At 40.0% G+C, this 14,520-nt stretch overlaps 1 protein-coding gene across 3 annotated transcripts in view; it reads right to left on the bottom strand.

The window, feature by feature from the left end:
* The window catches only part of GPD2 (glycerol-3-phosphate dehydrogenase 2), a 304,438-nt gene that overhangs the window by 108,256 nt on the left and 181,662 nt on the right, over window positions 1-14,520 (bottom strand). For all 3 annotated transcript variants that reach the window (XM_089659673.1, XM_089659690.1, XM_089659682.1), the window contains exon 16: window positions 3,643-3,741. In XM_089659673.1, coding sequence (XP_089515799.1) covers window positions 3,643-3,741 — 99 coding nt within the window. The remainder of the gene's footprint in view (window positions 1-3,642; window positions 3,742-14,520) is intronic.

The raw sequence follows: 14,520 nt of genomic DNA, 5'->3' as shown, positions 1-14,520 counted from the left end.
TGGTTAACCTTGTAGGAAGATTTTTTATTCTCCTTTGACTGGCCAATGAGGCTTCATGACCCCTGACCCTCTGTCTGAACAGCGCTGATTGGCCCTGTGCTGATCACATGCACCCTCCCCCCAAAAAAAAAACAAAAAAAAAAGCTCACTAGCAATACACAACAAACTGAGCATATGCAGACTTGCACCTGCTGTACTGTACTATGGCAGATGGATTGGGGACAGTAGAAGAAGAGGAGGATCAGAGAAGATAGGATCAAACAGCCTTTTTACACAATGGAGACTAACCCCTTAGGTTCCACAGTGAGTATAACAAGCATGCTTTACTGCATACGCAGACTGATTTTACTGCTGTGGGTTTAGTAACACTAAGTTAAAATGTTTTACAAAGTCAGCAATAAATAATAAATTTACACAGACAAGAAAATGTTTATAGAGCGCCTGTCAGGTTTTTATTGTTGTCTTCAATAAAACAAAGTAATGCAACAAGCCAGCTAGGTGATGTAGGAGTTAGCTATAGAGTGGCATAGGGCATTTCTGAACATTACAAATGCTCATGATTACCATATTTCTGATAAGCTGAAAAGAACTGTAAGACCAATTTTTGGCAATCGAATTTTGGGGAAAAAATACTGTGACTATGCATCTGATTATTACCGTCACTCAGGACATGTTGGGTCACGTGTGAAACTGCTGTCTGTGTCCCTGAAAACATTTCCTCTCGACTCCTGTCTAAGTGACCACTATAAGCAGCCCAAGAAGAAGATACCTCCCCTTTGGGAAATAGATAGCAATAAAAACCTGACAGAAGTTCTAAGCTTCCCATCAGCTGTCAAAAAAAAGGTTTTTGATGAGGCTTCGCTTTAAACAAAGTTGGTTGTACAAGATAATTGCCAAGCTGAAAAAAAAAACATTTGGATTCTAAAAAGAAATATAAAAGGGATACAGCAAAGACGGACTATACTAGGAGTGGACAAATCAAATTACAGTAGACTTCAACAAGCCAAAAAGCAGTATAAAAGCAGCAGAATGTTTTTATTAAAAATTATCAACAGCTACAAATCAATACAATTTGGATGTGGCCCTCAAAGACCTCTGTGTGTGGCACTAGGCAATGTCAATTGGGACAATAGTGTAAATGATCTTCAAGTGTATGTCCAGCCACAAAAATGTTCATAGTTTTGAATAGCGTGGGATAGGATTAAAACCCGTATCTGGTTTTTACTGCTACCCAAAATTCAGTATAGAGATTTCCCCTCATGTCTTGCCTTGGTGACAACAGTTTTACCAAACAGCAAGTGAGGGGAACCCTCCAAGAGAAACAATGATAGAAATAAAAATGTTTTTATTTAGTGGAGTAGAGGAAGGCTAGAGCCCCTGTAAAATCTGTATTTTATGGGGAAACAGGAAGAGTGGGGCTGGAATCGTATCCTATTATTAAGGTGTTTTGATGGTATTTCAGCAGGGTATCTGGATTTTGGACTGGCAGTTTCCCCATGCCAAAGGATTTCTACAGTTTTCTTGGTTTGTAAATGGATCTGGAGTTTGAAGCACCACGCCAAAAATTAATTTTCCAGGTAAAAATGTATTCCAATATAATTTGGGATAAAAGACTTAATTTAGGATAAAGAAGAAGACATCATCAGGATATGAAGTTGCTGATGGCTGCTCCAACCAGCTGCTGATTGACCCTGCAATTGTCCAGTTACAATACTGTAAAAAGCCTCTTGCACATGGGCGTCTGACACTGTGCAAAGTTAAATCAAATTACAGTAGACTTCAACAAGCCAAAAAGCAGTATAAAAGCAGCAGAATGTTTTTATTAAAAATTATCAACAGCTACAAATCAATACAATTTGGATGTGGCCCTCAAAGACCTCTGTGTGTGGCACTAGGCAATGTCAATTGGGACAATAGTGTAAATGATCTTCAAGTGTATGTCCAGCCACAAAAATGTTCATAGTTTTGAATAGCGTGGGATAGGATTAAAACCCGTATCTGGTTTTTACTGCTACCCAAAATTCAGTATAGAGATTTCCCCTCATGTCTTGCCTTGGTGACAACAGTTTTACCAAACAGCAAGTGAGGGGAACCCTCCAAGAGAAACAATGATAGAAATAAAAATGTTTTTATTTAGTGGAGTAGAGGAAGGCTAGAGCCCCTGTAAAATCTGTATTTTATGGGGAAACAGGAAGAGTGGGGCTGGAATCGTATCCTATTATTAAGGTGTTTTGATGGTATTTCAGCAGGGTATCTGGATTTTGGACTGGCAGTTTCCCCATGCCAAAGGATTTCTACAGTTTTCTTGGTTTGTAAATGGATCTGGAGTTTGAAGCACCACGCCAAAAATTAATTTTCCAGGTAAAAATGTATTCCAATATAATTTGGGATAAAAGACTTAATTTAGGATAAAGAAGAAGACATCATCAGGATATGAAGTTGCTGATGGCTGCTCCAACCAGCTGCTGATTGACCCTGCAATTGTCCAGTTACAATACTGTAAAAAGCCTCTTGCACATGGGCGTCTGACACTGTGCAAAGTAAATTCTCGCATATTTTCCATTGCTCAGGAAGCCCAAGTGCTGCGCACAGCCACAGTTGTACTCAAGTATACGCCGTGCTATCGTAAACACGAGTATAGTGTATAGTTGTATTAAAAAAAAAAAAATATTCTTTGCATATGCCCATACACCTTACCCAAGTTTCCGGAAGAGAAGGGCAGGAGTGTGGGGAATTCATAAGATCTTAGAGCTTTGGTGTAAATTTTAAGCACCCTTCCAGCACCCCAGCCTGCAAAGGCTGAACATTGTAGTGTAGCTCTTCATTCAAACCTCTTTTAACTGTGGCTTGTTTTGCAGAAATACAGACATTAAATTACTTTTTAGCTTAGGAGACACTCTTAAGATTTTTTAGCCTCAGGAACTGTTAGGCATATGGGTTAATGTCAGCTGGCCAGGATGACCAGAATCTTTGAAGGCAATGAATCTACACACAGATGTGGAAAAGCAAGGGAGGTTGTGACTATAAATCCAAAAGAACTGTTCTGTGCATCTGACAGCATTTATTTTCTTGAGCCGGAGGTGCGGTGCACACAAACAAAACACCAGTAAATGAACCAAAACAAGTGCATGTGAACACACACAAAAAGTGCACTTAGGGTGTGTCACTGGTGCCCTCCTGAAGAGGAAGGGCCCCTTCTTTACCACCCAGGGCTCAAGGGTAAGGCACACTCAGCTCCACCTAGCCAAAAGGCCTGGTGGACCCCTCTCCTTATGATCAGCCAAAGCTGACCACTAAGTATTAGGCGGGAGGCTCTCCCAAAGAGAGACCCGTTCCCGAGACAGGAGAGGAAACAGCCTAATGGCCACATATCCTTCCCCTAGACTTCAGGGTAGGCCCAAAGACACACACCCTTCATCCTGACTGAAAAGAGCAACATGTGGAGAGAAAAAAAAACTTTACACTTCAGGATAAATGATCAGTAGGAACCATCCACACCCCTGGCCTCATGGGTTGCTATGGCTACAATTACACCATTGACAATATAGCCTCCACTGATATCAAACTCATGAAAGAGTGACGTCCAAAACCACAAAATCAACTTTCTTCTAACTAAGAAGTGATTGAAATAAGAATACTGACCTGCAGGAATTCATTGAGCTCAACTTGTCCATTCTTATTCAAATCAACTTCATTGAGGATTTCATGCAGGGTATTGGAATCCATCTGGACATTTATGTTCTGGAATAAGAAAAAAACAACCATATAAAAGGAAATTACATTATTACATACTAGAAAAAGTTAAACATTTTGCTCAGCTTATATTCTGCATTGATACATTAAATTCACAATAGCAGCAGGCACCAGCTAAGCTTTTTAAACTAGGAGTGGGGGGTCTATGTGAACAGTAAATAAAAAATATGAACTCCTTAAGTGCAACTGAAAAAAGTCCATCTTAATGTAAATCCATCAAATTATGTGAGTATCACTTTAAGTGCTACAATCTTCCTGTTGCTTTACATCCCAAACCAATATCACCACGTGCTTGTGAGACAACATTGCCTTCTGGGTGTGCACTCACCAGACCAACATGCCTCCCACACTCATGGGTGGCATGTATCGTTTGTTGAACCTCCACTTAAAGTGTCGTTGTATAGACTTCATAAACCTAGTTACTCCTCTCCACCAGGTATCATTGCCGTGGAAAGATAAAAGATATTCTCCAATGGTACAATAGCCAATTGATACAATAACCCTATGGCGAGGCTGCATGGCGACTGGATGTGACATCAGAGCCAGAACTGGAAGCGACGCTGGAGCACTGTCTGAGAGGTCCAGAGGTGGTGAGAGCACAACACCAACACCCACATCTGATGTCAATCCACAAAGTTATGATAAGCGTTTTTAATTTATATACTTTGTGAGTGGCTTTTTAATCTTATTGAATAAAAATTTGGAACATTGGTTAATGTACCATTGGGGAATATATTTTATCTTACCATGGCAATAATAGCTGATGGAGAGAAGTATGGAGGTTTATGAAGTCTATACAGCGATACTGAGTGGAGGTTCAACAAACGATACATTACAACCATGAGAGTGGGAGGCATGTAGGTCTGGTGAGTGCACACCCAGAAGGAAACGTGTCTCATGAGCATGTGGTGATATTGGTTTGGGATGTAAAGCAACAGGAAGATTGAAGCACTTAAAGTGATAAATCCATCAAATTATGTATGTTAATTCACACAATTTGATGGACTTATGTTAAGATGGACTTTTTCTGAGTTTTTATTTTTGATTTACTGCTCACAGTGCCACTGGGGAAGGTGTTTTTATATATTAGTAGTTATTTTTTTTTTTTAAAGGGGCAACAGTGAACTATATTCACTTATTACTGTTAACTATTGTAATAGGGTGGTAATATTTTATTTATTCATGTATTTGTTTTAATTTGAGCATGCATCTAGAGCGGAGGTTTAAATATTGTTTGAGTTCAATTAACTTCTCTTATTTGGATCATTTTGGTCTGTTAAATATGATATTAAAAGCATCTGTTATATCAGTTCAATAGGTGAAAAAATATACCTGTTGAGCCTTCAAGAAATCATGAGAGTTGATAGATTCCTGAGAAAATGGCAAATATACCTGTTGATTCATAGATTCCTGGAAAAAATGGATTGGTCACATGACCAATGTTATGGCATTGGTCATATGGCCTTTGTGTATGGGAAAGGGTATGCAAAACATAAATTTTGCATAAAGCATCAAAGCCAGATTCTTACCGAGGATGAAAATTTACTTATACAGTTTCTTGCTGCTAAAAACCTAATTCATGTAATGCTTTTTCCTTGATATCTCACGTTTTCTCCTAAACTACATCCGAAGATCTGCTGGGAAATTTTGTGTTGATCCAGCTAACAGTTGTACTATCTGATCAGCAGTATAAAACTGAAGTATTGTATGTTTGACAAATTCCTAAAAACTATTTTAAGATTGCACTTTTTCAATCAATACCTGTTCAGTTTAACAACCCTCTATTTAGGAAGTTCTCTAGATAAGAGCATTAAACATATTAAACTCGTTTACAGAGTGTTACTTGCCTAATCTTCATTATGGGGAATATGCACGTGCTACACAAGTGAATGATAATCATGGTAATTATATTCAAGTTAGTATGCACAGACCCATGAGACCTATTTGCAATGATCACAGACGAACATTAGAAGACGTACACACCACCAAGAAGCATGTATCAAGAGATGTGCTTTACATGATCATGAATATATGCACCTCCTTTGTGTCTCGCACTGACAGATAACAGAAGCAATAAATATTTTAGCTGGATCTGTTGAAAATGATGCCAATCTTTTCTTCCATATAAAAGAATTTAAAGGTGAATTCCAGGCAAACTGATAAATACAATGATGAAATACATATATAAGCGATGTTTTAGTTGCCAAAATATTTATATTTCTGTCCACCCAGTCCTTAGATTCACGCAGCTATGCCACACAACATAGGCAGGTGAATAACAAAAAAAAACAAAACAAAAAAACACTGGCCCAGGTCGGTTCCCTCTTTCACTACCATACACACACTAAATACCAGGTGCTGGCCCTGTCTGCAGCAGACTCCAATATACGAACATCCGATGGCTGCACGTCCAGTAAAATCACCTTTATTTCTTCTTATAGCATATTTCACAAATACGATAGGGATACAGGACTCCAGCTAACGCATTTCACGCTCCACTAGCGCTTAGTCATAGCTCATATCTGGAGCTATGACTAAGCACTAGTGGAGTGTGAAACGCATTAGCTGGAATCCTGTATCCTTGTCATATTTGTGGAATATGCTATAAGAAGAAATAGAGGCGATTTTACTGGATGTGCAGCCACCGGATGTTTGTTTGTATGATGCAGGTGAATAACACCTCTTACAGTTACAATAATATTTCATCTGCTTATATTTTGCCCTCCCTTGTTCATCAATTTCCTTCTCATTAAAATGTTATGAAATTTTTAAACACAACCTTTTCTTTTCATTATACATTATTAATCTCATTTACGTTATTTTGTTTGCATACATTTGCAAATACAGTATATGCATAAGCCGCAGTGCCTAAGTCAAGGCTCCTCTGTGTACTGCGGTCCTAACTCTATAATTTTCAGTCTTCCAAGTTGGAGCACATCTAGCGGTGGATAAATTAAGTGTAGGTTTGCCTGGTGGGAGCCCACCCCTCCTTAAAAGGTACGGGAATGCACTGGAAGTCCAGCAAAAGCACAATGGCAGCTGAAGGCAAAGGCACTGTGGCTTACGCATACACTTGCAAATGTGTACAAATAAAACCCTCTGTTTTTAACGTGAATTGTCAGACTGGGTCAATTTGGTTGTTTTGCAGGCTAGCTAGTAAGTTTGCTGGGAAATCTTTGTGATGTGCATTGCCCTTCCATATGCACCTTACTGCAAAGACTAGTTATAAGTTGGGGTGGCTGCCACTTTTTTGGACAGTTAGTTGAACTGCATGCAGGGACACACATGATGCCTTCAGATGCCATTGTGCTTTTGCTGGGCATCCTAATGCCTTTAAGGAGGGGTGGGCTCCCTCCAGGCAAAACTGCTCTTAATCGATCCAGTGCTATATGTGCTCCAATTTGGGAGACTCTGAAATTTATAGAGTTAGGACCACAGTACAAAGATGATCCTTGATGTAGGCACTATGGCTTTTTTAAAAATGTAAAAATGTGTGCAAACAAATCCCCCTCTATTTTTACTGTGAATTGTTACATAGTTGGTAAGGTTGAATAAAGCCACTAGTCCTTCCAGTTCAACCTGTGTGGGTGAGGGTGTGCATGTATGTGTGTGTGTGTCTCCAACTTGTCCTCCTATTTTCCTCCTCTCTTGTGAGAGGGGGAAAAAAACATATTCCTGTATACTGTGTTCGCTGAGATGCCTGTCCAAGAGGTTTTTTTAAACTATCAATACTTCCCACTGACACCGATTGTGGAAGGGAGTTCCACATCCCCCGACAGTGAAAACCCCCCAACGCAGTTTAAGGTACAACTGCTTCTCCTCCAATTTCATTGAGTGGCCCCGTGTCTTCTTACACTCCCTGAGACTGAATAGTTTGTTACTTATGTTAGAATCACCATTAAGATATTTGTACATTGCTATCATATCCCCTCTTAAGCATCTTTTCTCCAAGGAGAATAAGTTTGTTTGTAATCGTCTCTCATAACTGAGCTCCTCCAGGTGGGCGGGGCCTGAACATGGCGGCAGGGGAGAGCTCAATGTAGGAGCTCGTGGATGGAGCTCTGCTGTCTGACCTCCCCAAGCCTAGCCCCTGAGGCATGTTAGAGCCCTGCGGTGTGGGACTTACCCGGCCTGACGGCTCCCGGTGGAGGAGAGGTTGATGCAGGCGAGGGGAGAGGGAGGAGCGGCTGGAGACTGGCAGAGAGAGAGTCCCTGGATGCTGGGAGATGAAGGGGGCCGGTGCGATCACGTGACCGGCCACAAAGCACCACTAGGAGATCGGGAAGCCGGCCGGCGTTTTGCAGTGAGAGAGCAACGCCGACCTGTTTGCCGGTGGCCGACACATTCTCCCCCTATCTCCCTAGTACCCCTTGAGCCTAAAAGAAATTGCAAGGAGAACTACTGAGACCTGGACAAGGAGTCTGAAGAGACCCTGGGGAGTTCCCCCCCATGAATGGACCCTCAGAGGAACTGAGCGAGAAGGCACTCACTGGAAGAGGACATAGGAGGAGGGTGAGTGATTATGAATGAACTGTGACTTGCATTTGAGGAACTATTGTGCTGACCCCCAAGAAATAGAGTGTAAGTGAAATGGGGGACCCCTGGAGAATGTACAAAAGGTGGAAGAGGCTCGCAGAGAGAAGAAGAGAGGCTTAAGGGGAAGGAGGGGGAGAGGAGGGAAGGAAGAAGAGGAAAAAAGGAGAAAAAGGAAAACAAGCAGGGGGACAGGGCAGAGACTTGAAAGTTTAAAGAACTATTTCCCCTCCCTACCCACGAATTTATAAAGGACTATAAGAAGGATAAGTGCCATAGAGAAAAATAAAAACGTAAAAGGAAGTGGGCTTAAAGGGTCCCAGACTGGTACAATTAAAAAATACACATCCCAAGGAAACGTAACCCCAGAAAGACCCCAGAGCAGGACTGAAAAAGGAGAAGCAGATCTTAGTATGGAAAGAAGTCCTAGAGTATCATTAGGCCTTGATACTAGTAATCAGCAAATACCAGGCAATATAGAGATGGAAAAAGATCTACAAATACCTAATAAAAAAGAAATGGCAGAAATGTTTAAAGAACTGGAGAAAACAATAAAACAAGAAATGGTAAATATTCGCAGTGATCTGGGACACCTGTTGGAGAGAGTTGAGGAAACGGAGGAGAAAGTTAAAAGGTCAGACCCAGGCTATCTCTGAACTTGAAAAAGAACTAACTAATATAGGGAAAGCCCAAGAAAAACTGCTATATAAGGTTGAGATACAAGAAAATAAAGACAGGAAGAGAAACATCTTGATACGTGGGGTCCCAGAAAACTCAAAGGGAGAAAGTCTGCAAGAGGTGGTTTGTAAAATATTTAACACTATAACAGACAGCTCTGAAATGGAAGGGTCTAAAATAGAAGGAACCTTTAGAAAAGGAAAAATTCTGAGAAATCTGGGGAAAGAAAGGCCGAGAGATATAATAGCTAAATTCTATGAACTTCGGGATAAAGAAAAAATCTGGAAGAAGTCCAAGGGAAAATCAGTAATTAAGTATGAAGGAGGACACATACAGATATATGCGGATCTGGCTCCAGAGACTTTGTGGAGAAGGAGAACTTTGAGACCCCTATTGGAAAGGTTGAAAGAACAAAATGTGCAATATAGATGGGGGACTCCCGAATGCCTAATAGGATGGAAAAATGGGACTACAGCATACCTCAGGTTTCCAGAAGATTTGAAAAATTTCTGTGACAGTTTAAAAATCCAAAGAATGGAAATTCCTGGCTGGGAAGAAGAACAATGGGAAAATAGAACGAAGAGAAAAGAGGACTGGCAATATGTAGGGGGGAGGAGATGGAGGGGAGAGAGGGAGAGGGATGGAGGAAGAGAAATAGGTTTTTTTTTTTTCTCTCCTTTATCTTTTTCTATCCCCACCCTATCGCCCTCGGTTTTTTTTCTGTGCCTATGATAAATCTGGGAGGGGCTTGGGGGGTTATGGGGAGGTTAGACAAGGGGAAAGTCTTCCATGGACGGAGTCTTAGCCCAAGGATCGAATCAAAAGTGGACTTTATAATCCATAAATGATTAGTAGGCAAATGTTAGGCCTAAAAAGAGGGGGGAGGGGAGGGGGGCGGGTTGGGAGAATGGGAGAGAGGGGGGAGGGGAGGAGGTATTGGGTCAACACTCTGCATGACAGAAGGGATAAAGAGGAAGAGGCAATTTGGAAGAGAGATGGAGTTAATTGGGAAAGATGGAAGAAATACAGTTTATAACCTATAATGTGAACGGGCTGAGTTGTCCAGGGAAGAGATTTAGGTTGTTTAATGAGTTACATCATAGGGCTACGTCAGTGGTATTTTTACAGGAGACGCACTTTGAGATAGAGGCAAACGTGAAATTGAAATCCAAACACTACCCAACATGGTATTATGCAGATTCTCCAATTAAAAGAGCAAAAGGGGTTGCAATAGGTTTGGCAAAGAATATGAGATTTGAGCTGGAGGATAGAAGAACCAACCCGGAGGGGAGGTTTTTATTCTTAAAAGGTAGACTTCAGGGGATTGAGTGTACTTTAGCCAATATATACTGCCCTAATAAAAACCCGGAGATGTATATGAAGGGTCTGTTGAAAAAATTAATGGAATTTAAAAAAGGGCGCTTGATAGTAGCAGGAGACCTAAATTTCTGTATGGACCCACAAAAGGATAATACCTCTTCCGTGCAAAGAGAGGGGAGTAGGTCTCTGAGAGCTTTGAAAAAAGTGATGCATGAATATCAACTAGTGGACATCTGGAGAATAATGCATATGAAAGACAGAGACTATACCTTCTTCTCTAATGCACATGAGATATACTCGAGATTAGATTACATCTTAATAGACCATCAACTTATAGATCATCTGGTTAAAATTGACATAGAGACAAGGACGTTCTCGGATCACGCCCCGGTCGTAATGAAAATGGGATGGGGAAGAAGGTGGACTGGAGGATTAGGGTGGAGGTTAAATGAGGCTCTTCTTCTGGATGAGGATTTAGCTCAGAAAATCGAGAAAGAGATTAAGGTATACTTTAAGGAGAACGAAACAGAGGAAGTATCGATAGCTACAGTCTGGGAAAGCCACAAGGTATTCATAAGAGGAATCTTGATTGCGGCATGAGCAAGGAAGAAAAAGGAAAGAAGAGAGAGGGTCAGTGGGCTTTTAAAAGAAATATTGGACTTGGAGCAGATCCATAAGAAGAAAATAACAAAAGACACGAGACAGAAGTTATTGGACAAAAAAGATGAGCTAGAGAGGTTGATGGATGAGGAGAAGAGAAGAGTATACAACAGGGTTTTGAACGAGAGATATAGATGGGGAGACAGACCAGGAAGATATCTAATGAGAGCTTTGAACAAAAAGAAAAATAGGAACTATATAGAAAAGATAAAAAGTTCAAAGGGGGAGTTGGTCCACTCAACTAAAGAGATTATTAAAGTGTTTACGGAGTATTACAAAAAGTTATATAATATTAGTCCCCAAGGTCCTCTAAAAGAAGCTCAAGAGGGAAGTAATGAAAAAAAGATGATATACTTAAAAAATGCGGGATTACCAAAACTAAGTGAAGCACAGTTGAACTCCTTAGACGCAGAAATTTCCCAGGAAGAAATTAAAACAGCATTAAGAAGCACAGGGGGGGGGGAAAAAGCCCAGGCCCGGATGGCTATACAGTTAAGTACTATAAGAAATTTAGTGAAGTACTGTTACCCAAGTTGGAGAAATATATGAATGCTCTGGGAGGTGGGATGGAAGTGAGGAGAGAATCCCTACAGGCCCATGTAGTACTTATTCACAAGGAGGGAAAAGATCCATCTCAGTGCTCCAGCTATAGACCTATCTCATTATTGAACACAGATACTAAACTGTATGCAAAGGTGTTAGCAAACAGGTTGAAAGATCTAATGCCTGAATGGATCCATGGAGACCAGGTGGGCTTTCTACCAGGAAGAGAAGGTAGAGATAACGGCTTGAGAACCCTGATGCTTATTCAGAAAAGTAGAAAAGGGAAAGCCCCGGTGGTGCTCTTGTCAATTGATGCAGAGAAGGCATTTGATAGAGTGGACTCGGGCTTTATGATGGACAACTTAAAAGTGCTGGGGATAGGTGATAGAATGCGAGAGTGGATAAGTAAATTATATAGGGAGCCTACTGCAATCATCACGGTAAATGGGGAGAGATCAGAACCCATTGTAATGTCTAATGGTACAAGACAGGGCTGCCCACTGTCCCCTTTACTATATGTGTTGTCACTCGAACCTCTGTTGTCAATAATAAGGAACAGTGGATCGGTAAAGGGAATTCAGATAGAAACCATAGAACATAGAGTAGCGGCCTTTGCGGACAACTTATTGTTCTATGTGGGGAATCCCCGAATAACTCTCCCAAATATAATGAAGATTCTGAAGGAGTACGGTGAACTATCAAATTTAAAAATTAATCCAACGAAAACAGAGATCCTGAATATTAATATATCAAAGAATGAAAAAGAAAAACTACAAAAAGAATTCCCCTTTATATGGAGAGAAAAAGAGATAAAATACCTAGGAATAAAACTCACTGCCTCATCTAAGCATTTGTATAGATTAAACTATATCTCTTTGATAAATAAGATCAGGGAAGATTTAAAAAGACAAGAAGGAGGAAACCCATCCTGGATAGGACGTATAAACCTAGTCAAAATGGTAATTATGCCTAAAATACTGTATAGATTTCAAATGGTACCAATTAAAATTCCAGAGGCCTTCTTTAAGATAATGAAAAAAATGTTAACAAGATACATATGGAAGAATAAAAAACCTAGAATAGCATATGAAACATTGAGTAGGACTAAAGAGAAAGGGGGATTGGGTCTACCAGATGTCAAGAGATACTATAAAGCAGTGGTTTTAGCAAGAATATATGACTGGACATTTAACCATAAGGGGAAAAGCTGGGTAACAATTGAAAATGATCTTAGTGGCATTAGATTGAGTCAGATGATATGGGTTCCACCACAGTTTAGAGGAATTAAAGAAAGCACAAGTATCTACACTTTAAATGTTTTAAGGGTATGGGACAATTTACACAAAAACATGAAATGGGAATTTAATTCTATATTAATGCCTCTCACAAACACTGAGTACTTTCCCCCGGGAAAGAATAAGATATCAGGGAGATGGTTTAGAAAGGAGGATACCCAACTGAGAGATGTTTTGGTGGAGGGGCAATTGAGATCACTTAAAGATTTAATAGAGAAGAAGGGAGATATTTTTATTAGAATAGATGAGTGGAAATATCATCAATTGAAATGTTTTATTGGAAATCTACCGAAACCCCTGAGAATAAAACAGGAGTGGAATATGTTTGAAAGGTTGTTAGAAACACGAAGGGATGGGAAGCACGGTATTTCAAAAGTGTATAGAATACTCACAGAATTAGACACAAACACAAAGTTAATTTTTAGAACAAAATGGGAAAGGGATATGGGAGTTGGGTTTGATGAGGATAAACAGAGAAAGATGTTTAGATTGATACACGATAATGTTAGTATGAGAGAGGTTGAGATTAATTATAAGTGTGTGACACGATGGCACATTACACCGAGTGTAGAGCACAAGATGAATGGGGAAAATTAAAATATGTGTTGGAGAGGATGTGGAGAGATAGGCACGGTGTTTCACATATGGTGGGAATGTCTGAAAATCCAGGTTTTTTGGAAGATAATAGTCAAATTGATTGAAGAAATAACTGAAATTGACATAGGGTTAGACCCAACGACGTGCCTCCTACACAATGTGGAGACATCTGTAAATAAATATAAAGACTCAGGTATATGGTACTTCTTGAATGCGGCGAAAGGGTTGATACCCAAGTTTTGGCAGAAATCTGAGGTACAGAAGGAGGAAGAACCGATTAATAGAGTAAACCAGATAGGTAGAATGGAAAGATCATACCATATGCAGGAAGATAGGATGAGAGTTTATTATAGGAGATGGGAAAAGTGGGAAAGAGCAGGATTGAAAGAGAAATATAGGAAAATATGAACTAGGATGTTAGTAAAAAATTAATAAGCCTCGAGAGATTAGAATGGGCTAGAGTCTGCAGAGGGGGAGGAGGGGGGATGAGGGGTGGGAAGGGGGGGTAGTGGGATGGGAAAGAAAAGAGTTTTTAGTAGGGGAAAGGTAGAAATGTTATAAATGTCTATTTGTATGAGAATTATTCCCCTTTTTGGGTATTTGTATTAACATGAAAAATTTAATAAATATTTAAATTAAAAAAAAAAAAAAAAATAACTGAGCTCCTCCAGTCCCCTTATTACCTTTGTTGCCCTTCTCTGGACTCTCTCAAGCTCCAGCACATCCTTCCTGAGGAAGAGCTAGATGGCATACTCCAGATGTGGCCAGAAGAGAGTTTTATAAAGTGGCAGTATTATTGTTTTATCTCTTGAGTAAATCCTCTTTTTTATGTATGCTAATATTCTGCTAGCTTTGCATTGCATGCCATTGCTGAGTATGACCCCCAGATCTTTTTCCATCCTGTTTTTACACCCTAAGTGCATTACTTTACATTTTTCAACATTAAACCTCATCTGTCATGTATTTATATATATTTTTGCACACCGGCTTCTGTTATCCACAAGTGTACATTCTGTGATGAGTTCCTAATGATACAGCCATGATCACTAATCCCTCCATTTCCTTTGTAAAAACAGAGAAGAATGCATTTAGTACATTTGCCTTCTCCATGTCATTTGTAACCAACTTCTCTTCATCATCC

This window comes from Staurois parvus, unplaced genomic scaffold (genome assembly GCF_062004578.1).
Source record: "Staurois parvus isolate SC_StPar_1 unplaced genomic scaffold, SC_StPar_1.0 ptg000031l, whole genome shotgun sequence".
In the NCBI taxonomy this organism is placed as follows: Eukaryota; Metazoa; Chordata; class Amphibia; order Anura; family Ranidae; genus Staurois; species Staurois parvus.
The sequence above is the reverse complement of the archived record's forward strand: the minus strand, read 5'-3'. Positions and strand labels throughout refer to the sequence as shown.